The 27,592-nt window shown below is 43.2% G+C and overlaps 3 protein-coding genes and 1 long non-coding RNA gene across 5 annotated transcripts in view; all 4 read right to left on the bottom strand.

The window, feature by feature from the left end:
• Positions 1-1,807, bottom strand: LOC116650633 (uncharacterized). The gene is made up of 3 exons (XR_004303642.2): positions 1,336-1,807; positions 936-1,240; positions 1-868 (listed from the first exon to the last, which is right to left on the bottom strand). It is a non-coding gene; the product is annotated as an uncharacterized lncRNA (long non-coding RNA).
• A 4,585-nt stretch (positions 1,808-6,392) lies between these two features.
• Positions 6,393-9,682, bottom strand: ppk26 (pickpocket 26). The gene is made up of 6 exons (XM_002046626.4): positions 9,007-9,682; positions 7,841-8,101; positions 7,577-7,781; positions 7,254-7,524; positions 6,942-7,194; positions 6,393-6,874 (listed from the first exon to the last, which is right to left on the bottom strand). Exons 1-6 carry the CDS (start codon positions 9,570-9,572, stop codon positions 6,628-6,630), a joined length of 1,803 nt encoding a protein of 600 aa, XP_002046662.1. The 5' UTR covers positions 9,573-9,682; the 3' UTR covers positions 6,393-6,627.
• Positions 9,683-10,195: 513 nt separating this feature from the next.
• LOC6622542 (probable basic-leucine zipper transcription factor Q) overlaps positions 10,196-27,592 on the bottom strand; it is a 38,899-nt gene continuing 21,502 nt past the window's right edge. Inside the window, exons 2-9 of one of the 2 annotated variants that reach the window (XM_032434409.2) lie at positions 22,626-23,152; positions 22,421-22,528; positions 19,372-19,450; positions 17,057-18,042; positions 13,777-13,908; positions 12,883-13,481; positions 12,631-12,819; positions 10,196-12,225 (exon numbers count right to left, since the gene is read on the bottom strand). In XM_032434409.2, the coding sequence (XP_032290300.1) occupies positions 12,139-12,225; positions 12,631-12,819; positions 12,883-13,481; positions 13,777-13,908; positions 17,057-18,042; positions 19,372-19,450; positions 22,421-22,528; positions 22,626-22,770 (2,325 nt within the window). In that variant the 5' untranslated portion in view covers positions 22,771-23,152 and the 3' untranslated portion in view covers positions 10,196-12,138. Of the gene's footprint in view, positions 12,226-12,630; positions 12,820-12,882; positions 13,482-13,776; positions 13,909-17,056; positions 18,043-19,371; positions 19,451-22,420; positions 22,529-22,625; positions 23,153-27,592 lie in introns of those variants that run through there. The other variant, XM_070207870.1, reaches the window with a different exon arrangement.
• LOC26531208 (transcription factor SPT20 homolog) lies at positions 14,481-16,326 on the bottom strand. The gene has a single exon (XM_032434410.2). It carries the CDS (start codon positions 16,239-16,241, stop codon positions 14,538-14,540), a length of 1,704 nt encoding a protein of 567 aa, XP_032290301.1. The 5' UTR covers positions 16,242-16,326; the 3' UTR covers positions 14,481-14,537.

Below are 27,592 nucleotides of genomic sequence, written 5' to 3'. Positions count from 1 at the left end.
ACAAAAAAAAAAATCCCAGAGGACACCCGAGCACACTTCATCATCAATTTGTAGCCGTGCAATGTTTCAATTTCACTTGTTGGCTTCGATTGTCGTTTGTCGCTTTTGGGTTTTGGCCACACAATTGAAAGCGACACTTTTATGGTTTTGCAGATTTGTGCAATGCATCCACAGCTATCATCTCTCTGCTGTTTTTTTTTTTTTGTTGTTTGCTCTTCTTTTAGACGAGAGCTTTGCTTGTTTTCTAATTGCGAAAATTCTTAGACAAATTGCCAAGTTACATAGGGCTGCATTTGAAATGTTTGCCATTCGCTTTACAGAACATTAGATAATAGTTTTTATTTTTATTTATCTAGTGCAGCTGTGCGGAGCTCTGGAAATAAAATTTTGTTGCATATTTTGTGGCGTCAAATGGCAGCCACAAAAATGAATGAAATCGTAAAATCCAGACACGCCGGACAGCCACAGCAGCGGGCTAATAACGTACACTCAAAAACCGGATACGCCGCAGACCAACAGCGCACAAAAGCTGCCCCACCGGCCCCTGCCCAACCCCCTTGCCTACCATCATCAACCACCACTCAAACCTGCCTTCGTCATATCTAAGCTCGGCAATGATGTGTGTGTGTGTGTGTGTGTGTGTGCATTGGCATTTAAGTGCCGAAACGAGTTTTTGGGGCCAAAGCAACGTCTAACATAACCTCAATTTGTATGTGTGTGTGTGTGTGTGTGAGCAGGCTTTGTTTGTGTTTGTTTGTCTTTCATCTGTATGTCTGTTTATCTGGCTGTCTGGCTGTCTGACTGTCTGGCTGCTGTCTCTGCATGCTTTCCCCGCATTACAATTGCATTGGCTTCAGTTTTTCTCGCGCTGTGTAAATATTTGATTTTTGCATTAAAGTCAATTTGCTTTCATGATTCCGTAATTCATTGTTTACCCGCGCTAACTTCTATTACGCCTTCCGCCACGCCCAACACTTGGCGTGTTTAATTTCTCCAACATTTGCCCGGCTCTCGCGCGCGCTTTTATTGTTTCTCTTCGGGTTTTCCCACACGCTGCCGACGCTTCCAGCAGCCTTCCATACTCATCCTCCCGCAACCCCTCAACTAGGGGCCGGAGTCCCGCATTTCCGTTGCACTTCCAACAACAGCAGACGCAGTGATATCCGCATCATCTTTGTTTGTTGCCCGGAGCCACATTGCCTTTGGCTTTCGTCCCTGCAGCAACGCCTCGTCCTGTTGCCTGTTTTAATATGCGCACTCAACGTTAGAAATTAAATCTGGCGCTCAAATGTTATTTGCGCTTTTCGTTTATTTATTTATTTATTATTTGCTTACGCCTCGCCTCCTGTCAGCCCCACTGAGAGTTCCAACCGTGCCTGCTGCTGCCCAGATCCCAGCCAGCCCACTTTTCATTAGGTAATGCATAATAAGTACGAGTATCTGAGTCTGTATGTGAGTGTATTTAATTTATGTTCCTTGGGCCAACACAGCCCAGCCCTCGTAAAGATGTGGATAAGCATTTTGGAATGAGTCACAGATAGTGGGGCAAAAGGTTTTTTTGTCTTTGATTATGTTCTGCGGAACGCTTAAAACATTTTCTTAGAAAGTTAAATTCATTGTTCTCATATTCAAATAGCCGTCCTATTAATTGTATTTTTAAAAACCCAACTATAACGTGTCAGAGTATGGGCTGAATTGCCTAAGTATAGTATATATTTTACATAGATTAAAAATATGTACTTACCTGAAACTTGACACTGACATGCTGGAGTATTTTATTTCCATCTGCTTGTGGAAGAGAGGAGAGAGACTTTTATAAATGCACATTCCTGTAAAAACAAAAGATATTGAGAGGCGATTAATTTATGCACACACAAAATTAAAGATTTCTAACTTGCGAACACCAATTGTTAATATAAAATGCACTTGCTACAAAAGCAAGAAACTACGACTACTTGAATCTATGAAGATCGCATAATAGGGCCCTAACTTAACTTGCAGCGAGACGAACAGTAAAAATGCTCTACATTTGGTATAAGAAAACATACATTCATGCATATATACTTATATACATGCATACATATATGCATGCATGCATACATATTTGTATACAAATTTGCATGCATGCATGCATACAACTTGCCAAACGACTTTTTAACATAGCTGCTGGGGCTACTTGCTACTTTTATTTTTAATATTATTAGATATAGTTATATTTATAAGGCGTACCCAGTGTCGTTGTCTTTTGAAACATGAAAAAATCGCCTTCATATTTGATGCTGCTTTCTCCTTTACTCATGATGCTTCCTCCTATATAGTTAAAGCTGCCGACTCCTCCTTAAATCAAGCTGCCTTCCTCTGCTGCTTCCTCCTATACTAGGGTCACCGCCTCCTTTACTATAGAAGCGAATTCTGTGCGACCTACTTGAATTCTTGAGAATCGCATAGAAGGGAACTTGCAGTGGAAAGTAAGTCCTTATGTAATTATTATACATTAGTATATATATGAACATGCATAAATACATACATACATACATACATAAGTGCATACATTCACACATACACAAGCATACATACATGATTCTCTACATACATACTAGCAGAAAATTATGATTTAAAGAAATAGGGTTTTTCTTTTATTTGCAAGCTCTGTTCTAGATTAGAGCCCTGAATTGCTGTATTCAGTATTTGGACACTCCAGATAGAGCACCTAGGCAGACAAACTAACGATATTAGTTTTGCTTTTAACGATACTCGTAAGAGCATAAAAATTTACATGTCACACGCATCTGTTTTGCCAGACAAGTTTTACAGGCCACAAATTTGCCGTTAAGAGCTCATTTAACAGGCATTTCACACGCTCATCAACAATTTATGCGCGAGCCCAACTCGAAGATGGAACGATGGTGCGGGAGTTATTGATACCCTTCCCCGACTGAGGCCATATCAAACATTTCGCTATGCATTACGCAAGGCGCAGCACGCAAAAGTCAAATCAATACCAGCCGCTGAGGCGGCGACCTCCCTCGTCCATTGCTCGATCATTATTCGTATTATAAAAGGAGCGACGCCTGCAATTTTAACGAGCTTACGCATTTTATCGTCCGTGCTGCTGTTGCTGCAAGGACAACGCCAGCGAGTCAATCTAAGTATATCCGCATCCTGGATGGCTCCTTGTCATCAACAACAGGCGATGCCAATGCAGTAAAAAAGAATCTAATTTAGTGCGCGGTTTGCATACAAATTCCAACCAAGCCACAACAGCGCCGCGATGTTTACGTGACAATGTGCGGCTGTGTACGTATATGTACACTTAACAAAAATTGTTATAACTTAAGTTATTTGCAGTTCGTTTTTGGCAAAAACCTACTTAAGATTTTTGCCATGGATTTTTCTAATATTAAGTGTAAGATTGGGTTGAGCTCAAAAATCTTATTTTAGGTTCAAAAAAATCTTCAAATAAATCTAATAATGCTCAAGCTAGGTATGGAAGCCTTGATTAACATGTAAATTAATGAATATGTAATTAAATTAAGTTCAGTGTTCTCGAATATAGCTTGTTTTAAGATAAATTCAATCAAAACATGCTGCCCATTTCACTCTAATATTAAATCTTAAATTAATCCCGAATTAAAAGCGGAAACTTATTTCAAGAAGTTAGTACTTCGTTTAAGTAAATTGAAATTTTTGATATTTCTGACTATGGCTTAAGTATTAAATACTTGATTAATTGTTTTGTTTTTTTTGTTTTTTTTTTTTTCAGTGTACATATGTGTATGTCTCTGGCATATGTAGGTGACTGTCAATTCGCAATTGATGTCACGATAAACATTGATTTGCCATTTTGTGAGGCTATATGCATTTTTCATTAATTGTCTTGGCGCAACATCTTCGAGTTGCGGAAAGCGATTTAATCAAAAATTTCGAGAATTCGCATTTAAAGTTGTTGCGCACAAGTTTTTAATGACTTTTCGAAACTTGACTGCATCTAAAACTGCAATTACAGTTTGTTGTTGCTCCAGTTGTTGTTGTTGTGTGTTGTTGTGTGTTGCAGGTGTTGTTTGCTGCAGCTGGCTGTCTCTTATGCATATGCAAGCGGCATTTGGGGCTCAGACACAGAGGCAAACAAAACGCAAACCGCTAATCGTGTTACACAAAACTTTCTGCCCCAAAGGTGCGCCTGGCAATCGAGTGCGAAATTCCGCATACGCCACGTGTGACACACGTGTGTAGTGTGAGTGTGTGTATGTGGGTGTGGGTGTGGATCGTGTGTCGTGTGTGTGCCTGGCAAAGCATTCAAGTCATTTCCGCTTAAGCAGTCAGCCAAAAGTCAACTAACTAGCAGAGCCAGCCATGAGCCGCCTGACATGACAGCCGCGTGCTGTTGCATGCCGCAAAATGCTGCTCAGGAACCGACTTAAATACAAACAAACATGGCCGCCAATGGCGACCAGTGTGTGGCAGCGAGCGACCAGTGTGGTGCAGCGCCTAAAACCGGAAACCGGAAATTTAAAGCTATGCCAAGCAAATGAGGCGAACGTTAACCAATGCCGCGTTTGTTTGTTTGTTGTTTTCTTGTTTGGCTGCCTGTTGCCAGGCATTTTGATTGTTGTTTTTGTTGGCGCTGGCGTTGGCGTTGTCGCTGCCAGACACTGCGGACAGCAGCAGTGGGCTGCATTGTGGAAAAGTTTAATTACAAATTCCCTGCAATTTCTTGCAATTGCTACAAAACAACTGCAAACAACTTTTTATTGATATTGTTATAGAGTTTGCCCTGTCAAGTCCTCAGCTACAGTTGCAGTCGCTGCCAATGTCAAATGTCATGTTCCTGCCGAAGTTATACTCTCTTTATTGCCGTCTGCTGTCTGGCTTTTTGAATGCAAATTGATTACTGACATCGCCCAAAGTTGACGAGTTGCTTTCAGTCGCTAATAGCCAATGTCACATTATGCACATTTGCGCTGTTAATGCGACAAACAGATACAAGCACTCACGAGCTGCGAGAGTTACTAAAAGACTTGTCAAATATATATACTGAAATTTGTAGCTAGAAGTACAAATTTCGATAAAGTTTCAATATGATATATATTACTGAAATGGGCTCCCAGGCTTGAATGAAGCTGATTAACTTATTATTATCGTTAAAAGTTGTTGAATCGATATCAATCGAGTTTTCTCTAAAGCTTAAAGCTTAAACTAAACTAAAGATTAAATAAAGTGCTTAAAATTCCCAACAAGTTAAAGTTTCGAAAGTGGCAAAGGTGGAAGCCATTGCAAAGCATATTTGACATATACCTGCCAATATATATTATAATTAATAAATAACTAATTTTTAATAATTTATGTTAAAGTCAAATTCAAATAATATTCCAAAATTTTTAAATACTCACCATGCTCCATATATGTATGTGATCAATAATGCTCTGGAGACAGCCGCGTCAGACATCAATATAAAATTGTCATAAATTTTATTTAACGTTGGTTTTTTTTTGCACATATGAATAAAATTGGCGTGCACGAATCCAGCGTTGAAGTGGCAAGTGCATTTACACACTCACACACACATACGTAGGCATGCCACTTTCATGCCTGCCACTGAATGCGGTGGGAAAAGGCTGCGCCGCATGGTGCTCGAACGTGGTGGCGCCCCGTTGTTGCAATCGTAACTTTCCACATGTGCATGGAAAATTTTATTAGGTATGCAAATGTGTCAACTTTATTTGCAATATTTCGACACATTTCGACACTTGTTGCCATAATGAACTCAACGTGAGAGTTCTCATGCATATTTCAGCTGTTGGCAGCACGTAGTCGGCACACAACTGTTGCACAACAGTTGCAAATGATATGCTAATAATGGCCGCGAGTCGTGCATGCAAATTGAATTAAACTAAATGACAACTGCAGCTCATAGTTTAAACTTTAAAGCTGATAGTGGTTGGGTGTGTGTGTGTTTGTGTGTGTGTGTGAGGGGGTGTGTGGTGTGCATAAATTGCTGCTATTGTTTAAATATTTGCCAACATAATTAACTTAATTCAATTGGATTTCCATTAGAGCCGCACGCACACAACTCGAGCCAAGCCAAGCCAAGCCAAGCCGAGTTGAGTTTGGCTGTGAGCTGTTTGCATAGCTAAAGGTGCGGGTGTAGCCCATCCTCACAGGCTGTGGAAGTAGCTCTTGCCAACTGACGAGTCAATTGGCAGCAGTCACAGACGCTGCCAAATCAAAAGGCCTGTCCTTGCATAACATATGAGACTAGAGATGAGTCGTTGGCTGTGCTGCTTCTGGCTTCTGGCGCCGACTTCCGTCTGTTGACTTACGGCAATCGAATTGAATTGCAGCAGCAAATCACACACAATAAAATAATTGATTCCATTTGAAATGCACACACAACAACCAGCCACAACGTTTGACTTTGCCAGCATATATGCGGGCACCATTCTATTCTCAGTCAACGACTCCGATTGCTGACTGTGCTAAGAGTACAAATTTATTTCCATTGTTTGCAGTTAAAACACAACACACACATACACACACACACCGAAAGAGAGAGTGAGATTACTGAGGAGAATCCTTTTCAATTGCCACTGGTTTATTGATAAGCGGAAGTCTTCATTTTGGCGTTTACTAGGCCTCCTTGCTGGCGGCCAGGGACAGCTCCTTGCGTGTCCGGCGGCGCATACGCAAATTGGAAACCAAACGCACCGTACAGAAATAGACTAGCTCGACAATGCTGAGGGTCGAGACGCCCATAAAGAGGCCCAGCAGACCGCCACAATTGGCCAGAAAGTCGGTGGTGCCATAAAGTTCCGAGCGGCGCGAGGTGAGGAACTGCGCCTCCTTGAAGAATATCGAAACCCGTGACATTTTCATGCTACGAGAATTATACAAAAAAGGGTTCAGGTTTTGAGTGAAAGTCAGTCTGGCTGGCCAGGATTTACCCTTCGCGCTTTGTCTCCTCGCCCTCGGCCTTGTCCTTGCTGGCAACTGTCTTGTAGTCGAAATCTGCCTGCGAAATTTCCGCTTCATATGCAATCGAGGTGCAGGAGGGCAGGCAATTGCAGTCCGTTTGGCCGCGATAGTTCTCGCCCTCGGTGGCCATGCCCTGTTCGAACTCCTTCAGCAGCAGCTCATCCTCCGCGTCGTTATAGCACTTCAAGTTGCCGGCTCCACAAACGGGCACATTCACATTGCCTGGCACAGAAACCACATTAGTTTATCAAAGCAGCAGCGAGCTGCAGCTCGGAACTCACGCGGCATGGAAAACTTAACGCAGCCGCATTTGGCCAACGTGAAATTGGCCAGGCACTCCAGCTCACAATTGGTCTGCGAGTAGATGTTAAAGTAGCGCAGATGACGCTCCTTCTGGAAGTAACACTGTCGCCTGTGCGGCTCATAGTGCTTCAGGCCATCCGAGGTGGTGATAATCTTGGGTCGTATCGATATGAGCACCTCCTGGTCGAAGGGTATGCGAAAGTATTGACGCGTAACCTGTGCCACCTCACCAGGCGTGTGCAGCAGAATCTGTGAGGAATTTATCAAGCACTTGCAATCACATAGACTCTCGGTAACCCACCTTAAAGCCCTGCACGGGTCCACGGCACATGTCATCGAAATCGACTTCAATGCCGCCCATGAACAAATAGAGACCCGCCTTGGCGCCCGGGCCCAAAACACGATGTGGATAGGTTTCGGTGTTGGCGCTAATGCTGTAGCCATCCTCCACATTCCACTCCGTGGCCAGACGATTCTCCTCACGGAATATAATATCGGGTATGATGCTGCGTAAATCCGCAGCTTAGACCTTGGATCTCTTTTCCCCGCAACAACTGCCACTTACCCCTCCGCACGAAAGATCTCGGCGGGACTCAGCGAATTGAAGCTGTAGCAGACGCCATCCTCGGTGACGAACTTGTGAAAGATCTCGTTGCATTTGATGGGTGCATTGCGCCACTTACAGTCCAAATAGGTCTCATCGAACAGGGGTATCACCTCGCTGAGTGCATCGATAATCTCAATGCCCTTTCGCGTCTTGTTACCAAAATCGATGTCATGCAGAGGGGCGTCGCACACTTGACTCACCGCGCCGTAAGTTGATTTTCTATGCATTTTTTTTTGTAATATTTTATATTAGATATTCTATAGCTTAGAGCTGTCAACTCGATCGATGACAATGCCAAGGGAAACTTTCATATGTATGCTAATGCATTATTAAAACAAGTGAGAGGATCCAGTCGGGAGCTCCCGACTAGGGGATACCCTGAACCCTCCTCTTCCAACATCAAATGCATAAATATTTTCTATTTTAGAAGCTATATGTCAAGTTTCGTGACTCTAGCTCTTGTGTTTTACCAAAATTGCCCAAAACACAGGATATCTACAAACTACAAACTAACTAATCGAGTAAGTTATCGATTATCGGAAATAAACTCGATCTGCGCGGGAACTAGGAGCACCTACATCTAAAATTTCTCTAGCCCTTATAGGTTCTGAGATCCTTGCGTTCATACATACGGACGGACGGACGGATGGACGGACGGACGAACAGACAGACGGACGAACAGACAGACGGACATAGCTAGATCAACTCGACTATTGATGCTGATCAAGAATATATATACTTTATAGGAATAAAATTTAGCCCGCATGTTGTATATGAAAATATTTATGGCTTGCAATATTCTCAGTACAGTGGGCAATGGTTATTTAAAATTAAAATTTGATTTAAAAAAAAATGTTAAACATTTATGACAAACCAAAGCTTAATCAGTAAACTGGGCGTCAGAATGGACGAACTTATTCGGAAAGCAGGGAATTGATTCGAATCGTGAAACGAATCCAGGACAACTTTCGTTGGTTTTGCAATGTTAAATGATTCAGAGCAATCATAATATAAGTTTCAGGTCGTTTCATTAGTAACACGCCTTTAAAAAAGCTTTGCTCTACTCTGGCATTAACTGCAAAGAACTTAAACATATATGGTAAATACTTGGGCAATTTACTTACTGCTTATCGGTCAAATCGGCAACACCGCTGACATTTGTGCGAAAATCGCGAATTTGCCAATAGACGTCCGTAAAGTTGAATGCCCGCTGACGTGACTTGGTCTCGGGACAGACGGTAACGGAGGGAAAGGGTATTTGCCAGACGGGCGTTGATTTCTCCGCAAAGCTGACAATCACCGGATTGTTGTTCCACTTGTCCCAGATGTTGAGGGTCAGCTTGCAGCAGGTGAAGATCGAGAGCATAAACACGCTGACCCAAAACAAACGCTCCAGCCACGGTCGCTTCTTCTCGCCCAGATAACGAATGCCATGGATGGTGCTGTAGTCGCAATACTCGTGGATGATGGCCTTGGCCGCCTGGAAGCCGCTGCCGTACTTGATCTGCTGCTTGGTGTCCACCTCGTCCTCGCTGTCATCCGAATTGGTCTCCCGGCAGGCCGATGCAGACTTGGCCATCAGCGCCGCACGCTTCCACTGATTCGAGGTGGCCAGCGCACCAAGATTCGCCTGCCTGGGCACCTCCAGTCCATTGATGGGCGTTTGTGGCTGTGTGCTGTTCGACGACATGACCGCTCGTTCCGGCTACGTTGACTGAATCAGGCGAGCGGCTGCCAGGTCCTCGCTTTATATAGCTTATGCTGAACGGGCGTTTCATTATTATACCACTGGGATGCACTGCCAGCCCCCAAGGAACCAGACGTAGACGCGCACGCAGCTGCCGCATCACGCATACGCCGTGTGAAACGTCTGTGTGTGTGTGTGTGTGTGTGTGTGGGAATAGTGTGAAATGTTGCTAGTTCACGCTAGTTTTTGGTGTCATTTCAATTACTTCATTGGCTAAGCTCGCGTAATTTGCGACCAGGTACCCAACCCAACGGGAGCTGCCACTCGTAATTTCAACTGGCTAAATGTTACCTTTGCGGCAGCCGCCCTGCTGGACTGGGGCAACCGGCAACTGGCAACTGGGCGAGGCATTCTAATTAGCCACTGCGCACTTTAAGTTTTGCCAAACCCCGTCCAAATTGAATAGCGGCTGCTGCAGTGCCTCTGCCTGCTGACTGCGCCTGCTGCCTGCGCCCTTTGCTCATGCATTTTAAATCCTGGACTCGACTCGACCGCAGACGCTTAGCTGGACCTCGAAACAGAAACTAAACGGCCGGCACACATTACAGATGCAGACGCAGTCGCCATGTTGAGCTGGAGCCGCAGTTAAGCGGCAATAAAATTGTGTGTGTTCCCTTTATTTTTTTTTTTTTTTTGGGTGCCGGCGGTTCTCCTGCCCCAGCGGCAAGGACAACAAACAGTTGCCCTTTTCGTTGCGCATTTTAATAAAGTTAACTGCATTTTGGCATTGTGTGCCGAAAGTTTTTGAGGACGAGCATCCTGCCCCTCCACACTGACTCACCTTTTGTTGGCGCTTTTCATTAACGTGACGCTGTGCTTTCAACAATGTTTGCAATGTCCTTGTTGTTGTCCTGTTTACAGACTGCGTCGTCGTCGTCGTCGTGTGCAGTTGATCATCATTTATTTTAATGAGCTTCCAAATAGAATTTCCAATGTGTTCCGAAACTGAAAACTCCGCCGGAGAGTTCCTGCCGCCTGTTTGCATTTGAAATTTGTTGGGCAACTTTCACTTTTCTCCAAGATTTTGATCCTGGCTTAAAGTATTTCGCAGTGCTGTAAGCCAAATAGAATTGCCTCCGGAATCCGAATTTAGAACTTCGACTCACCAAATACTTCCACATTTGTAACAATTCAATTTGAAATTAAAACTAATTGTAACTTAACCAAATATAACAAATATTTCATATTCATATTTAAAATTAAAACAAATAAATATTCGAATATTTAAAAAAACAGAATATTGAAAAACGTTTTAGGAAAAAATGTTTGTCTCTTTTGTATTCAACTAATCCGGTCAAAGGACCGGTTAATAGTAAAAAAGTAATTAGCTCAGGGTTTGAACCAGCTGGGTTCAAATCCGATTTGCCACCTTGGTTCATCTGTTTTGAACCAAAGGTCAAGCAATTCAAATTGTTGTTTTTTATAATATTCATTTATTAAATACACTTTCTTTTTTCTTCTTGCCTGTTTACATGTTTAACTGGAGGACACTGAATTGAATGTTGTTACTGTTTACAATATACTTATTTATTTGTTTTTGTTTTTGTTTTTTTTTTTTTTCATTTGTGGTATATAACTAAACTATTTACATAGCAGCTACTCCTTGTGTACGTAAGTAGTACATATATTAATTTAAAGTATTAATTCGTTTATGTAATTATAACTTTTAAGCCTTTTGGTTTTTCTTGGGGACAGTTTGCAAAAGGTTTTTTAGTTGTTTTTTTTTTTGCTGTTGTTTTTGAAACACCTGTTGTCACTATGCTACATTTGATACACATGGTACGTATTTTGAATAATAATATTGTTGGCTTGCTAAATATATATATATATATATATATGTATATTAATTATTAGTTAAATTATGTTATGTATATAAAATAAAGGTTTTGGGTTTATTCTGTCGGCTAACAATAATTAATTCATTTGTTATTTGTAACTATATACAAAGCTCATTTCTCCTACATAATGCCATTTAACTAGCCCTAAAACTGTATTTAAACAACTTTCGAGGACTATTTTCAGCTATTTTTTAATAATTATTTTTTTTTTTTTTACCTATATGTTCTCATATGCAGTTTTGAAACCCAAAATATGCTTTGCTTCGAAAACAAAATCGAAAACGAACAGAAAGACAAGACAGGCGTATTTAGTATTTGGTACATACACACATAAATATTATTTTGTTATAGCTACTGTAATACCTAGTTGCTACATTTAAAATGATATGTTTTGCTGTAATTTACGTTTATGTTGTTCATATTTTTTTTGTTTTGAAATTGTTCTCAGTTTTAGTCTAGTACAAAAATACTGAATAAATTGCACTTGCACCGCACTCACGACTACACTCACAATACACAAAGCCAAAAAGCAACACGAGTATTTGAAATACCCTTTTAATCTGCACACAAATCTAAAATATTATAGTACCTAAACTCTGAATATATCTGGTTTCTGATTCACATGCTTTTGATTCTAATTAAGTCCAGCCTGATTGTTATATTTAGTTGGCCTATTGCGGTGCCAGTGCTAAGCTGAGGCCATTCGACATCAGGCTCAAGGCATTCGCAGTGGGCGTGGTCGTAGCACCAGCAGCCTCCTGAAAATATGACAAGGTAACAACGATAGTTTATAGTTGTTTCAGAAAGCCGACTGAAACAAAGTTTTTCAATAGGAAAATTCCAAAAAAAGTGCTCAAAATAAGATGCTTTCATCCAGCTCATGCGGTGTGTTTCAGCTCTCAATCAGTCAGTCAGTCCGTCAATCAGTCAGTCGGTCCGACAATCAGTTCCTCGTTCCTAGCTGTCAATCACTCCTGTCAATCACTCCGTCAATCATCAATAACTGATTCCGTTACTCAGTTAATATATCGGACAATCAGTTAATCAGTCAGCCCGTCAATCAGTCAGTCTATCGGGCAGTCTAAGTTAATCAGTTGGACAATCATTCAGTTGCATTATATATTAATATATTAATAATATTAAGTTTCTCTGCCCATACTCACAATGCTCAGGGTACGCACAATGCAGGCGCGCGTTGCCGGCGGCTCATCCGACTCCAAGCCGGGCGAGCTGCCGCGCGAGGACACCGAACCGTTAATAAGCTTTATATTCATATTGATGTCATCCGAGTGATGGGTCTGTGAGCTGCTCGACAGGCGCCCATCCAGCGACAGATCGTCACGCTGCGGATCCTGCAAGAAGAAAGCGTTTGACTCTAGCAAAAGAAACGGCACTTGGCGGCCCATTAGACGCACCTCCTTGGGGCTGGTGCAGAGCCCAAACTTGATGTCCATGCAGTGCGATGTCTCCGTATCGCTGCTGGCCTGGCCATCGTGGACGACCGCAGTGGCAGCTGCGTCGACGTCGGCGTCAGCTTCGACGGCAGCAGCAACATCAATGCCATTTGCTGCAACAGCAACGGCGGCAATGTTGTTGCCGTGGGCTGTGGGTGACATGTGGCCATTGATGATGGTGTTGTTGTTGTTGTTGTTGTTATTGTTGCTAATTTTGTTATTGTTATTTGGCTCCTTGTTAAGTGTTGCTGACGTTGGCATGTGCTTTGTTATGGTTGTTGCCTCATCATCAGCAACAGCAACAGCCACGGTCGTGGCCATTCCATGTCCATTGGCTGCAATTGCAGTCGGATCGTTGGCATTGTTATTGTTGTTGTTGGGGCTGGGATTGCCGTTGCCGTTGCCGTTGTCGTTGCCATTGCCGTTGGCGACGACCTCATCGCCCAGCTCGTAAATGTTAACCATGTGTGCGGCCTGTGCGTGCACCATCAAATCCCAGGGATTGGCGAATGCATCCTTGCAAACGGCGCAAAGCAATTTGGCGCTCGTTGGCGGCGTTTCTGTGTGTGCGTTGGTGGTGTGGGCGAAACATGCAAGAATTAATTAGTTATTTAAGTTGGAATTTTGCGTACTGGGCGCTGGCTTAGACTCGCATAAATAACTCAATTTTAAATGAATTTTCTGGCAGCCGCAACAACAGACAGATGTTGCTGACTTGCAACAAGGCCGAAGCCTTAGATAAACACAGACACATGGACACTTGACGCAGAGAAGGGGCTCAAAAAGTGTTTAACAATCATAAATTAATGGTCACGCCCACGCCCACGCCCCCCCGTGAGGAATTGTAAGACTTACTTGCTGCAAAGGCCACATCCTGGCACTTGCATGTGAACCTCAGCTTGCAGTAACTTTTCTTGTGGTCCAATAACTCAGACAGCTCGTTGAAGCATTCCCGACAGTTGCCGCAGATTAATGTGTCCGGATTGCCTAGAATAAAGAAGAAATACACACATAAAATATGGACTTTGATGCAATAATTATGAGTTAGTTGTTGGCGATGGAACATAGAAATTGTGGAACTATATGAAAAGCAATCACGCCTAGTAAAGATGATAAGTCATTAACTAACTATAAATTAATCTGGTTAAATTTTTTTTGATGACTTTGGCGTTGCCAGAAAACATACAAGTTCAAATTTACAACAAGCTTGGGAAAACTCCATAATCGTATTATATAGAATAAACATATTAAACCCATATTATTTAACATGCTAATTTTTTTGGTAGATAATGCTGAATACAAAACGAGTATTCCTTTTATCTAAGCTAATGTTAAGTTACTCTTGGTGTATTATTATAAGTCTCAGTTTGCAATCAGGCTAAAAAAGCCGGCACTATTTATCCTCTTGGTATATTTATCACGAGACATGTTATTAGCATGCACTAACCTCTAAAAATAGTTTCTCAGCTATCCTGCTGTTTATCCTGCTCGTAAATTTGTTGCCTGGTACTTTACAATAAGCACGATTTTAACTGAAATTCTAATCTGCTTTTGTTGCATAAATTGTATAATATAAAATATATTTATCGTAAATAAAAATGCCCATTATACAAGTCTCAGGTGGATATCTTAATGGGCCATATTTTGGTCTCAGCCTGCAGCAGTTGCTTTCTACTGACGATGCCGCGTTGTTGGCGTGACATCATCTTACGCCTTTTCATTTGTTTTCTTTTTTTCTTCCCTGGGCGTGTCTGTTGGACTTGTGGCTCCTTCACCCGAACCGATTCCTTATGCTCGGTATGAGCTAGTTCGCTGTGGCTATTGCGATACTGCAGCAATGTGGCAATTGCTTCGATCCGCAGATCGGGCTTGATGCCGCTCTTGGCACGTCGATGGACCCGCTGCTGTGGCTGCCGCTGCTCCTTCTTGAGACTTAGCAGCTTTAACGCTTTGACAACTTTGGATTGAGGCTTGGTGCAGCAGTTGAGCTTCTTGCTATTGGTCTTCCTGGTGGTTATTGTGGAACTAGGCTGCGTCATGGCGGTGGTCGTTCGCGGTGTCTGCGTTTGGATCTTTATTGCAGCTGTGCTACTTGTTGGCTGGGCTGTGGGCTTCGATTCGGGCTTTGGCACGAGCGTGAGCTTCAGTTCGGACTTTGTTTGAGCCTTAGTTGTATCAACTCCCACACTCATTGTCACGGGCTCCTCATGCTCGGGCGGCTTTGTGGTGGGCTTTCTTGTGGTCGCCGTGGTGGCCGGCAATGTGCTGTCACATTCTTCCTCCTCATCCGCATCCGTTGTGTCTTCCTCGTCGTTGTCGTTGTCGTCGTCGTCGTCCTCCTCTTTTGGATCAGTCGGCGTCGCGTTTAAGCGCACTCGTTGTTGTTGCGTTTGTGGCAGTTGCTGCTGCGGCAGTTGCCGCTGCTGCGGCTGCTGCTGCTGATGCTGCTGTTGCCTAAGCTGCTCTTGTTGCTGCTGCTCTTGTTGCTGCTGCTCCTGCCCAAAAACGTCAGCTAGCTGCTGCAGCAGCTGCATCTTGGCATCGTTACTTGATCCGCCGTCCGTTTGAGGCGAATCCCGCACGGACAGCTCTTGTTGCGCCTGCGACTGCACTGTCGGCTGCAGTCCCATGGACTGTGGCTGAATTTGCGACTGCAGGGGCTGGCTGCTCGGCGACTGCACCTCGAGCTGCTCGTATGGCAATTGCTCATGCATTTGCTCCTGCTGCTGAGGCTGTTCTGAGGACACATGCGCAGCCAGTAGCAGCTCCCGCTGGTGCAGCTGATTATCTTGTTTTTGCAGATCCGCTTCCAGCTGGTTCAGCTGCTCGTGCAGTCGATCCTTGGCCTCGGCACGCTCCTTGGCCGCCTCCTCCCGCTGCATGTCGAGCCCCAAATTAAGATCAGAGATCGCCTCACGAAAACTATGTTGCACGTTCGACAGCTGCGAGCCCAACTGTGGGCTGTTCGGGCCAAGAGGAGGCTTCAGCTGCAGGTTGTTCTGCTCCACGTTCGACTGCTGTGAACGCCACTGAAGGCTGTTCAGGTTGTTGGGATTATTGAGGCTGTTGGGATTGTAGGCGGGCCTTAACTGGACGTTGTTGGCCAGCAGCCTGCCCTTGAGGGTGAGCAGTCCTTTTAGATAAGCGGGCGGCAATCGGTGCAGTTGTTGTACTGCAAATGGAAAAGCTTGCGTTGGCTGCGATTGAGACTGTGCCTGAAATGGCGGATGTAGCTCTTCGGGGTGGACGACTTGCAGGATAGTTGCGATCAGAACGGCGAAATGATATATATTAGCGCCTAGCCTGTGACTTTGACACATTTCTCATTTTCAGAGACACAAGCGGTTCATCGTCCTCAACAGGCGTCATTTTTGACAAGTTTAACAAGGCAATTCTACTCCAATCGAGGCTGCCCGACTAGGAGATGACCTTATATATATACAGATAGCAGCTGGGCTTGCTTTAAGCTGTCGTAGCTTTAAGGATTAGAGCTGTACGTTGAACACCAATCATTCAGATATTCTATCAATCGGCCAGTCTATCAGTCCGTGTATTTGTCACGTCAATCAGTCAGTCAATCATTCAATAAGTCGGACAATCATTTAGTCAGTCAGTCAATCAATCAATGAGTCAGCCAATCATTCAGTCATCAGCCTATCAGTCAATCAAGTCAGTCAATCACTCAATGAGAGGCAATTAGTAAGTCAATCAGATATTGTCCGTCAATCCGTCAATCAGGCCGACAGTCAATAAGTCTGTCAGTCACTCAGTCAGCCAACCAGTTAGTCTCTCAGTCAACTAGTCAGCTATTCAAGAAGTCAATCAGTCAGTCAATCAATTGGGCTTCTCTTACTGTCATCGTATATGTCTTAAGCTTTTCTACTCTTGATAAATCGTTTTTGGATTTATCATTATGTTTTATCATTATAATTACTGCTCAGATATGAGCAGAGATCCAATTTTTACTACAGTTCCGCCCCTTATGTAGCTAGCTTGTTTGAGATAGTAAATAAATTATTTTAAATATAGTCACTTTGGATACGAGATGAGTTAGCAAATAATTGCTAATCAATGCAGAAATCTTAAATTGCCAATACTGAGCTGAACAATGCAAACAAATCAAGTCAATACTCACTGTAGACTTTGAATGGTCCCCAGTGTTGATGCAAACTTAATTGCTCCTGTGCATGTTGCTGCTGTTGATGCTGATGCTGCTGCTGCTGGTGTAGCTGTAGCTGTTGTTGCTGCTGCTGCTGTTGTTGTTGTTGCTGGTGCTGCTGTTGATGCTGTTGTTGCTGCATCATTTGGCTATGCAATTGTAGCGGCTGCGGTTGCTGTGGGGACAATGCCAAAGTCAACGGCTGCAGCAGGCAGCCCAATTGCTGTTGTTGTTGTTGCTGCTGCTGCTGTTGTTGCTGTTGTTGTTGATGCTGTTGGTGATGCGACGGCTGCTGGGAAAAGGCACCGTACGTTTCCACGAGCGCTGTTTGATTAGCAATTATTGCTGACTTTGCATTCTGTGGCGAAGTCGTTGACTGCCCGGCGATGACGCTCTTCAACTGGAAACCTGTGGCAGCGGCCACAAATTGCTGCTGCTGATGTTGTTGTTGCTGCTGCTGCTGTTGTTGCTGTTGCTGCTGTTCCTGTTTATATTGCGACCAGTGTAGAGCGCCGGGCGCCGCTGTTGTTGCCGCCGTGCTGGCCACGGCTGCCGCATTCGACAGCAGATTCTGCTGATGCAGCAACAGCTGCTGCTGTGGCAACAAATTGGCCATGGCCGCCATGGCAACAGCTGCCACCTGCTGCTGATGATGATGATGGTGCTGCTGGTGCTGCTGATGCTGCTGTTGCTGCTGCTGCACCGCCTGCGCCTGCTGCTGATGATGCACCGCTGCAGCTGCTGCAGCGGCCACTGCAGCGGCGCTGTGATGATGCTGGCCATGTTGTTGCTGCTGCTGCTGTTGCTGCTGTTGTTGCTGTTGCTGCTGTTGCACCGCAGCAACAAGGCTGTTGTTGCTGGTCATCAGACGCTTGCGTTTCTTGGCACGCACTCCATTGGCACCGCCGCCGACTCCGCCGCGCAGCAGCGCCGAGGAGCAGTAGCTGTCATAGAAGTAGTCCCTGCAAGGCATTTAAATGGTGACAAGCTCATTAATTGTGTGCTCTAATTGAAGTGTCAACTTGGCTGCTGTTAGCCCTAAATTGTGGCAACACATCAAAAAACAAAAAAAAATGAACAGCCTGCCAACTGTTGCCTGTCGAACTGCCCAGCTGCCTGGCTGTCAGTCAATATTTGTTTAGGACCCACCCTGTGACCGTCACGCCGTTTCAATTGTCATTTGCCAATTATGTGCCACGCCCCCTTCCACATCAACTGGCTCACTGTGTGCATTGCCTGTGATTGATACAATTGCCAGCGTCCGTATCCATTTGTGGTTCAATATTCGGTTCAGTTTTCATATCGACGTGCGGCAGAAGGGGGGCGACAGCAATTGTGGCTTTTACGGTCAGTTTGTGTGCGGTCAATAGACTGAGCTGGCATTTAAATGACAAACACGAGCCCATGGACCAGCCACCCAGCCAGCCAGGCAGCCAGCCAGGCAGCCAAACATCCACCTGAGCGTCGGCAGAGGGAGAAATGTTTGCGTTTTAATTACAATCAAGTTGCTGTCAGTGCCTTTTTAAAGCCTTAACGCACTTCCTTTCGGCATCATTAAGCTTAAATTAAATATTTCCACACGAGTGGCAAGTCGACGTTGGCCCCCCGAAATAATAAAAAAAAAAAATAAATTGTGAATGCGCCGCCTGGTAGTTCGCTCAGTCATCATTAAGGCAGCGCCAGGGACAAACAAGTGCACATGTCAGCGCCAGGAGCCCGAGCCAAAAGGATATTATAGCATACATTGCAGCTGTCAGTCACAGTCACAGTCACAGTCACAGAGAGCCAGGCGCCATTTTTTCACAGTTTGTGTGTGTGTGTGAGTGTGTGTGTGTTGACGCAGCACTCGAAACACCACACAACTGACCCAGACACAAATGGAGACGGAGATGTAGCTGCCATCGAAGTGGGAGTCAGAGCTGGAGTCGGAGAGTTGGCAACAAAAAACCTCTCGCATAGTGTTGACAGCCAAAATATTTTATGTGTGGCAGAGACAAAGGATACGAATACGTCCATGTCCATGCTCTGATGGATTGTGCCTTATTTATTTATTTATTTGTGCGCCTGTCAACACCCCCTATCCTCTCGCCAGAAAAACTTTCAGCCTAGTGCCGAGCCGCAGCCCGGCCAGTTAAATGATATGTAAATAAAGTCTAAATGAGCGCCACATGGCCGCATTAAATTGTGCGCAAGAAACTTGAATTTGTCTTAAATTAAAATGTGAAGCATGAAATTGTATTTTGAATTGTGAAATTGTTTTCTATTTAATTCAGTTTTCATTTTCTACTCACCAATCGTTGCCCGTTTTGCTGACATTCTGGCGTTTTCTGCCAATTTGATGCGCCTTCGGCTCGGCCACCATGTTGACATCTGCAATGATAATAAAACCAAAATCAAAATCAAAATAAAAGCACAACAAGAATCGGATAAATAACTCTGCTCTTAGACCATCTAATCCGGGCAACAATGGAAAAGCTGCTTTGTGCCAAATACACACAGAGAAAACAAAACATTTTGTGCGCCTTTGAAGTGAATGCTAAGTAAAATTTAGACAATGGCCTTTTTTTTCGGGTTCTATTGTGTTTTATTTCTATTTGGTTTTTGTTGATTTTTCATTATGCAAATGTTGAGTCTCAAAGTGATTAAAATAAAAACACAGCGGAATGTGCTGCGTTTTAATAATTTAATCGGACTTTGTATCATTAATCTTAATAAAAACGCGGCCAAAACATTGCCAGATCTTTTGGCATTAGACAAGGGGCAAAGTGATAAATATTTATTTTGTATAAACGAAGTTTGTATGCTCTACTTAAAGTTTACTCTGCATAAATAATTATAATCCGGGCTGCAAATTGTTTCTGTGCTAAAAGCGTTCGAATCCATAGACAAAAGCTTGAATCAAATTGAAACAATTTAATAATATTTTTTATTTAGCTAAGTTTTATTTTATGTCGAATGGGGTTCAAAGCCCCAATCGACTAAAGTCGAAACTTCAGTTAACAACATTTGTTATTTAGAGAAAAGACGGAAGATGGAATTCACGTTACCTAAGTAAGAATTTTAACTAGCAATATCTTTTATATTGAAAGTAAATTGAAAGTAAGTAATTAATCAATTTTACATATTAACCCAGTTAAGATCACACGAGTAAAAGTACTTTCCTACTGAAATCTTCCATGACATAGCTCGCCCGGCACACACACACCCTACAAATACCCTGTCCGCTCTGCATGCCAAGCCCAAGTGGAAGCCAAAACCATGCCCGAATGCATTAAACATTTCATTTTTCAATGAAAAGGGTGCGACGTGCGGCTGTTTTTTACGTTTACGTTGGATTCTGTGGCCGCGCGCGCTCGTTCATCATAATTCATGACAAAGTTTGAAGTGCGCCGCGGGGTGGCTAAAAGGCACCAAAAAAAAAAAAAAAACCAAATGAAGACAAGCCTCAGCTGGGGTTGGGCGGAACAAGGGCGCAGTTGCTATAACTACAAATTACTGGACTGGGGTGTGGCAGCTATGCTTTTTTTTTCCGCTTTCCGCTGCTGCTCAAGAATTTTCACTGTTTGTCTGGAAGTGCTGGCTGCCGTCTGCTGGCGGGCAATAATTAAGATTAAGGATAAAAGCGTAAGAAGGATTTGCGCAAGTTTCAAAAGGCATTGCCGCACTGCAAATCGGTTTACACGCCGGCCAGGCCACATTGCTGTGGCGTCTCTGAAAAGTCAATGGCGCGTGGCACACTGAAATATTACACAGCGTCCGGCCACTCAACTCGAGGGGCGGGACTGTGTCGTCTCTCTCCTTATTTTTTCTTATCCATTTAAGTATTATTATTATTTTTATTTTTGTTAAAGCTGCCGCTCGCTAATCGGCGCGAAATTAGCATGCTGCATTTGCATAAGCACAAAATGCTTTTTATGTGCGACGTAAAAGTTTTATTCATTGCACGCCAACGGGGCGTATGAGCTATATGAATTATATGACAGCATCCGCATACGCAGCGTTGTCATTTTTCGAATCGACCAACATTGCGCGCTAAGTGCATTAAGTTGTTCGCACACACGAGAGACACGCACGAAAGTATTGCCAAGACTTGCCACCAGTCAGTCCTCAGTTCTCAGTCGCCTGTCTGTCTGTCTGTCTGTCTATCTGACGGTTTGTCTGTCTGTCTATCTGACTGTTTGTCTGTCTGTTTGGCCTGTTGCATTGCAGCTGCAAGTGACGCGGCTTGAAATTTCATTAAGCGCTTAAATTAAATCGACAAACAGTCAGTTGTCAGGCAGCCAGCCAGGTAAAGACAGACACACACACACACATACGCGCACACTCGCACACACACATTTCCGCACAACATTGAAATTTCATTAAAAGTATCGCGGCAGGATTTATGTCGGGCCGCACTTTAAGTTGCGGCCTGCAGCGACTTCCGCTGCACAAAAATACGCAGACAGGCTAAGATATGGCCACTACACATGCCAGGGCCGCAGCTCTATAGCCAGGGCTGCTATTGCTCTATTACCACACATCCCCGCCCCCCAACGCCCAGCAATGCTGTTTTTTCGCGCGCTTGTTCGATTTTAGTGCTGCGCTTCCGGCAACGGCGGCCATTAACCTGGCGGCCCAACCACATCGGACATGCAGCTATGCGAGGGTTAAGGTCTGCCATGTCTATGCAAAAGACTTACCCCCTCCCCTCCACATACAGTCAAGCTAGCCAAGAATTTACTAGCCAACAATCTGGGCGCTATAGGGATAGAAAATTTCAAGTTCCTTGTAAATAATCGTATGTGAATGCGAGTTCGCGTCGGTTCTTAACGAAGGCCAGCAAAAACTTAACATACTTAAAATCAGGAAAATTTTGATTTCTTGATAAATAAAAATAGTATTTAAAAGCAAAATCGATCTCGTTACGAGTAGCCATTCTTAGCACAAACTGAAATAAGTAAGAAAGTAAGCACAACTTTTGTCAACCTATAACCATAATATATGGCATGTCAATATAAACAAGAAAAATGTTTACCCAAACTTAAATGGAAAGTCAAACTTTCTGAAAAATGTCTAACAATATGTTAAGAGTTCAAATTGCAAAGCACTTTTTAGGACTTCTGATCCTAAGAGTAAGGTTTTTGGCATAACATTTAACCAGAAAATAAATTAAAAAAAATAAAAATAGCTTTAGAAAATCAAATTATCTGAAATTCACATAGTTATTAGAGTTTAGTATATACAAAAGCCGTTTGCTAGTAAATTGGGACGAATTTTGAATTGTGATGTTTCTAAGAGCTGAATGGAATACCCATAATCATAGTTTAGAGTACGCAAAGGTAGCATAAGGAAACTCACCCAAGGTCTGGCTGAGCACCGTCTTGCCATCCTCGCCGTGACAGGCGTTGCGGGCATCGAAGGGATTGGTGAACTGCACAAAGGCATAGCCCTTGTGCATGGAGATGCCTGCGGGTGAAGGAACAGGTGTATATATATATAGAGATAGATGTAATGGGCTGTCTAGGTTAGGCCGGGTAGATGCTGGCGGCATTTAGCGACTCACCTGCCAGTCGGCCGTAGATCTGAAACATGCGCTCCACATCCGTTTTGGAGCATTGAAATGTATTCAGATTGCCAACAAAGATGCGCGAGTTGACCGCCTGCGGATCCTGTGAGTTCGTCTGGTTGGACAGTTTTGACAGCTTCATTGTGGCCGCCGTTGCCGAAGGCGATGCGATTGACGCTGGCGCTGGCGCTGGCAAGGACACGGGCAACGGGCACGGCAACGGCGCAGCCGCGGCGCACGTGTGTCCAAAATACAAGAAAGCAATCCTGGCGGCTGCTCTTCCCACTTCTGCTGCTGCTGCTTTTTCTGGGGGTGGCTGGGGAGTCTGGACAGGGCAGGACTGCGCTTTGTTTATGGCTTTGTGCGCGTGGCTGCAGCTTATTGCATTTGGCCTTGGTTTGCCGAAGCGGATTGCGGATTTGCAGCTGCCCTCTGTGTCCTGGGTGTGTCCTGTGTATCCTTTGTGTGCGGCTGATTTTTCACTTTTCAACGTGTCCCCGCAGCTTGTCGCTTTGTTGTTAAATCTGTAAAATAAGAACAACAGCCGGAAACAGGCAACATAAATACAAATTGACAATCGCGTTTTGTCTGTGTCTCCCTCCCACTCTGTCTCTCCCTCCCTCCCTTCCTTCCTCTCGCCTTCACGTTCTGTTGTTGCTGCGGCTTAAATATCAATGGGTATCTATAGCATTGCAATGCATGACATATCGTTTGCAGTCTGCGTATTTGTATTTCATTTATCCAAGCACTGTTTGTTTTTGTGAATTTAATCTTATCGCCATGCAATTAAAATGCAAAAATGCCTTTTTAATTGAAAGTCAAATAAATATATATTCGATTTTTTTTTTTTAAGTTGAAAGTTGCGCGCCCAACAAAAAATTGATAAAGCTTTAAATATGTAACAATTTGTGGGTCTAGCTGAAATTAAATATTACTTATAAAAAAATTGTATAAAGTATCTGCATTGTTGAGCTTTCGAATATGTTGTTATTAACACTTTGAAACTTGGCTTAAAGCTTGAATACAATTTTATTGAATATCGATTAATATCGATCTGCAAACAAACACTTTTAGCATATAGATTATTTATTTATTGGCGTATATCTAACTGCATTAAGTAACCTTTCAAATATTTATATACAATAGCTAAATATTGCTTGAATACTCAGCTAAAATCATAAATGCCTGTTGATGCGTGCATAAAAATATGCTGGCAAATGCATATGTGCTGTGTGGCATGAAGTGGCACCAGCATCCCCCACCTCCCACCAAGCCCCTTCTGGCAGGACTGTTGCCACATTTTAGTCGCCATCGCAGGAGCAAAGTGTGTGCGAGAGTGTGTCTCATATTTATGTTCGTTTGCTTTTACTTGGAACATGTTTTGTGCGTGTTATTAAATTAAATAACTTTTAAATGGCTTACATACAAGCGACAGCACACTCAACACCAACAACAGCAACAGGAAGAACAACAATAACAACAACAACAACAACAATGGAGGCGTTCGTTATTCACGTTCGTGTAAAAGTGAAAAATTAAGCGTTTTTATTGCGCTTTTCGATGGCAACACTGCACAACATAGCACTGATCCCGGCAGCAACTGCTTCCTGCTGCTGGCAACATGTGTGTACAATGTGTGTGTGCGTTTGTGTGTGTGTGTGTGTGTGTGTGCTTTGCATAGCGTAAGAGGCGCCGCATGAAATACAAATAAAACAAGCAGCAATAAAAATAAAATACTCTTGTAGCAGCAAATTGTTAATGTGATTTTTATGCAATAGCCTCTGGCAGCAAAGTGTGTGTGCGTGTGTGTATGTGTGCATATATTTATTGCATATTTATGTGCGCAGCAGTTGTCTTTAATTGCCAAAGGCACACCTCAAGTCGCAGCTGATTAAAGTATTCGATACGAAAACCAGTTGCCATCAGCTATATTAAAAGTGTGCGCATTGTTCAAGCTCAAACAGCGCACAGACAGAGATACATAGATACAAATACAAATACAGACACAGATACGGATACAGATACAAATGCAGATACAGCTACAGCTATAGACAAGAGATATTCAGTGCTTCATTGTGCGGCAGTTATGAGTGAAAGGCGCTTTATTTATTATAATAGCACACCTACCACCCCCAGCCCCTCACACACCCAGCAGCGACCGACTGTCTGCCCAGATTCAGTCAGTGGTTGCGTTCATTCAACGCTTTCTATTTTGCCACAGCCCATTCCAGTTATTGTGCCGCCCGTTGTCGCATTGTCCTTGCAAATGAAGGAATGTCGCCGCTGGCGGCTTTGCATAACAGCTCGCAGCTTCCTTGACGGCTAACATGCCCCATTGTTGCAGCCGCAACAACAGCGAACGTGCCACAAGCCATGCCAAATCCGAATGCCGTATTGAATAACCGTCGAGCCTTTGAATATGCAACACTTTTTGTGGCCTACTTTTTGGGGCGCTGGCAACAAACATTTTTTAATGAACACAGCTTTAATTAAAGCCAACAAATAACAACAGCTCGCAGTTGCTGACAAATTTAAATTACACACATACCCTTCGTTTCGCAACCCACCCTTTCCCCCCTATTCCGACTACCCCTTCGCCGCTGAGAGCAGGGCTCTTCAAGTGCTTGGCAAGTGGTTAGTTAACTCGCCTTAATTATAATTAACTGCACTGCTGAGCGCTAGCTAGAAAAAAAACTACATGTATGTGTGTGTGTGTGTGTGTGTGTGTTTGTGTGTGTGCATGTGTGTTACTGTGTGTGTTTGTGTGTGTCTCGGTCTCGTCTGCTAACATACGCTGCTGCCAGGCAAGTTCAACCACAAGAAATTGTGCAGGAAATTGCCGTAATTCTTTGCAACTCCTACACCCTACTTTCCACCTGCCCCTCTCCCACCCTGTCGTTGTTTTAGGCCGGCTCTGCACTTCTTTTTCCAGCTGCCTGAGTGCAAAAGTAAATTAAGATGCTGGGCGTAAAGTAAAAGTCGTCGCGGGTAAACTTGAAAAACGCCAATTCAACAGGCCCGAGCACATGTGCCAGCTTTGTAATTGAGTGTGAAAAATGTGCAGACTTGACGAATTTGAGATACTCTTCAAGTTGAAATTACCCTCGTTTCGTCAATAGACGGGTGGGTAGAGTGTAATTGTAGTCTTCAGTGGACTTGAAAGGAAAAATCTTAGTTGAAACTTTGTCTACTCGATTTCTGCTTCTAATCAGTTAAGAAATATCTTAAGAAGAGTTGTATATTTTAAACACATTTTAATATAAACATTTCTCTAGTTAAGTATTCAAGTGAGTTTTGAAATGCATAAAAAAATGTAAAAAATTCCTTAGTTTTATTATTGAAAACTACAAGCATATATATAATATAGACAAACATTTGCTTGAAACAAAGTAATTTTTACTTAAAACCCATTTGTGAAAATATTGAAAGAAATTAAATACTTAAATGAATATTTTTAATACTCGAAACAATTTGATAGAGACTTCCCAAGGAGCTAAATGCTAACCTACATAAAAAGCGTATAATGCTGCATTTTATGGCAGAGCGTAATTACCGCCTGGCACATCCTCGTTAGCCTGGCAAGCAGGACGCTTAATGCGCTGCATTGTCTACGGCTTAAAGTCAACAAGTTGACGTGAATGTATTTTAAAGCAATTTTTATTGGCTTGCGATGTGCTAAATAATGCAGCAGGCCATTAAGCGATGCCGAAAAGCTGTTGAAAAGCCAGTCAGCCCGCCCCCTGTGTGCGTTGCCGGCCAGGATTATCAGGCATCAAATGTCAAAGGACACATTTCGTCAACGTGCCTTGTTGCTATTTACTGCCTACAAATATGGGCGGCACATATCATTTTTTTTTTTTTTTTTCGTGCGCCTTGTTTTCTTGTTTCTCCACTTACAATATGTACATGTCTATATGGCAAGCCAACTTTTCATTTCAAATTGCTTGAGGCTCTGACTGAGGGGAAGGGAGCCCGCTCTAGAGCTGCTTCTGTGGTTGGGTTGTTTGGCAATGTACAAAAAAAAAAAAAAACACAAAAAAAAATTGAATAGACGGCCATTCAGAGCCAAAAAGTCAACAAAGCGTAGCCGTCCGTGCTAGATAGAGCGACAAATAACCCCAATTGAATGGGGGGGCTGAATGGGTGGCAGGCATGTGTGTGTGTGTGTGTGTGTGTGTGTGTGTATTGACAGGCCAACAACTTTATTCATAAGCAGTTCCAGACAGACAGACGGACAGAGAAACAGACAGACGTGACCCCAGCCAAACCAAACAGAAGCTGGAAAAACTATGAAGCTGACTGCATTGGTATTCAGATATATATATATATATATATATGTATATATTTATATATATGTATATATATGGTCAGCATTCAGAGATGACGACACGTCTGCGAGCGATAACTCAGCTGAGTTTATGGAAGCGTAAGAGCCGAAGCGCCGCACGGTATGCAACATAGTTTTTAAATTCCAGAAAAGCGCTCGACAAGAGTTGCCACGTTGTCGATAAGCAGGAAACGTGTCAGGAATTGTTGTTGTTGTTGTTGTTGCCGTTCGCTTATGCTGTTAATTTATTGTAATGCGCAAAGCAATTTGCTGCAAAAAAAAAAATGTACAAGCGTATTAAGTGCCAACTATTTGCATAAATAACAAGAAATTAATAACAAACACACGGTGCCATGGCAGCAGCCGCATAAAAGTTAATAATTGCTGCATGTCAACAGGCGGCGGCGGCCAAACGGAGGCGTTTGGAGGCGTGCCCACATGTGGCATATGAATGATAAATATGTAGCATACACATACATATATATATCCATATATATATATATATATACTTATATGTATAAATGTGTGTGTGGAAATAATAAAAGTGCAGGCAATCCGAGTGAAATGACACTTTATCACTTGACAGTAAATGCGTTTTATTGCGCTACTCATTAAACAAATTTAATTTGCAAAAAGC

Source organism: Drosophila virilis, chromosome 3 (genome assembly GCF_030788295.1).
Source record: "Drosophila virilis strain 15010-1051.87 chromosome 3, Dvir_AGI_RSII-ME, whole genome shotgun sequence".
Classification (NCBI taxonomy): domain Eukaryota; kingdom Metazoa; phylum Arthropoda; class Insecta; order Diptera; family Drosophilidae; genus Drosophila; species Drosophila virilis.
This window is presented reverse-complemented; position numbering and strand designations above follow the sequence as displayed.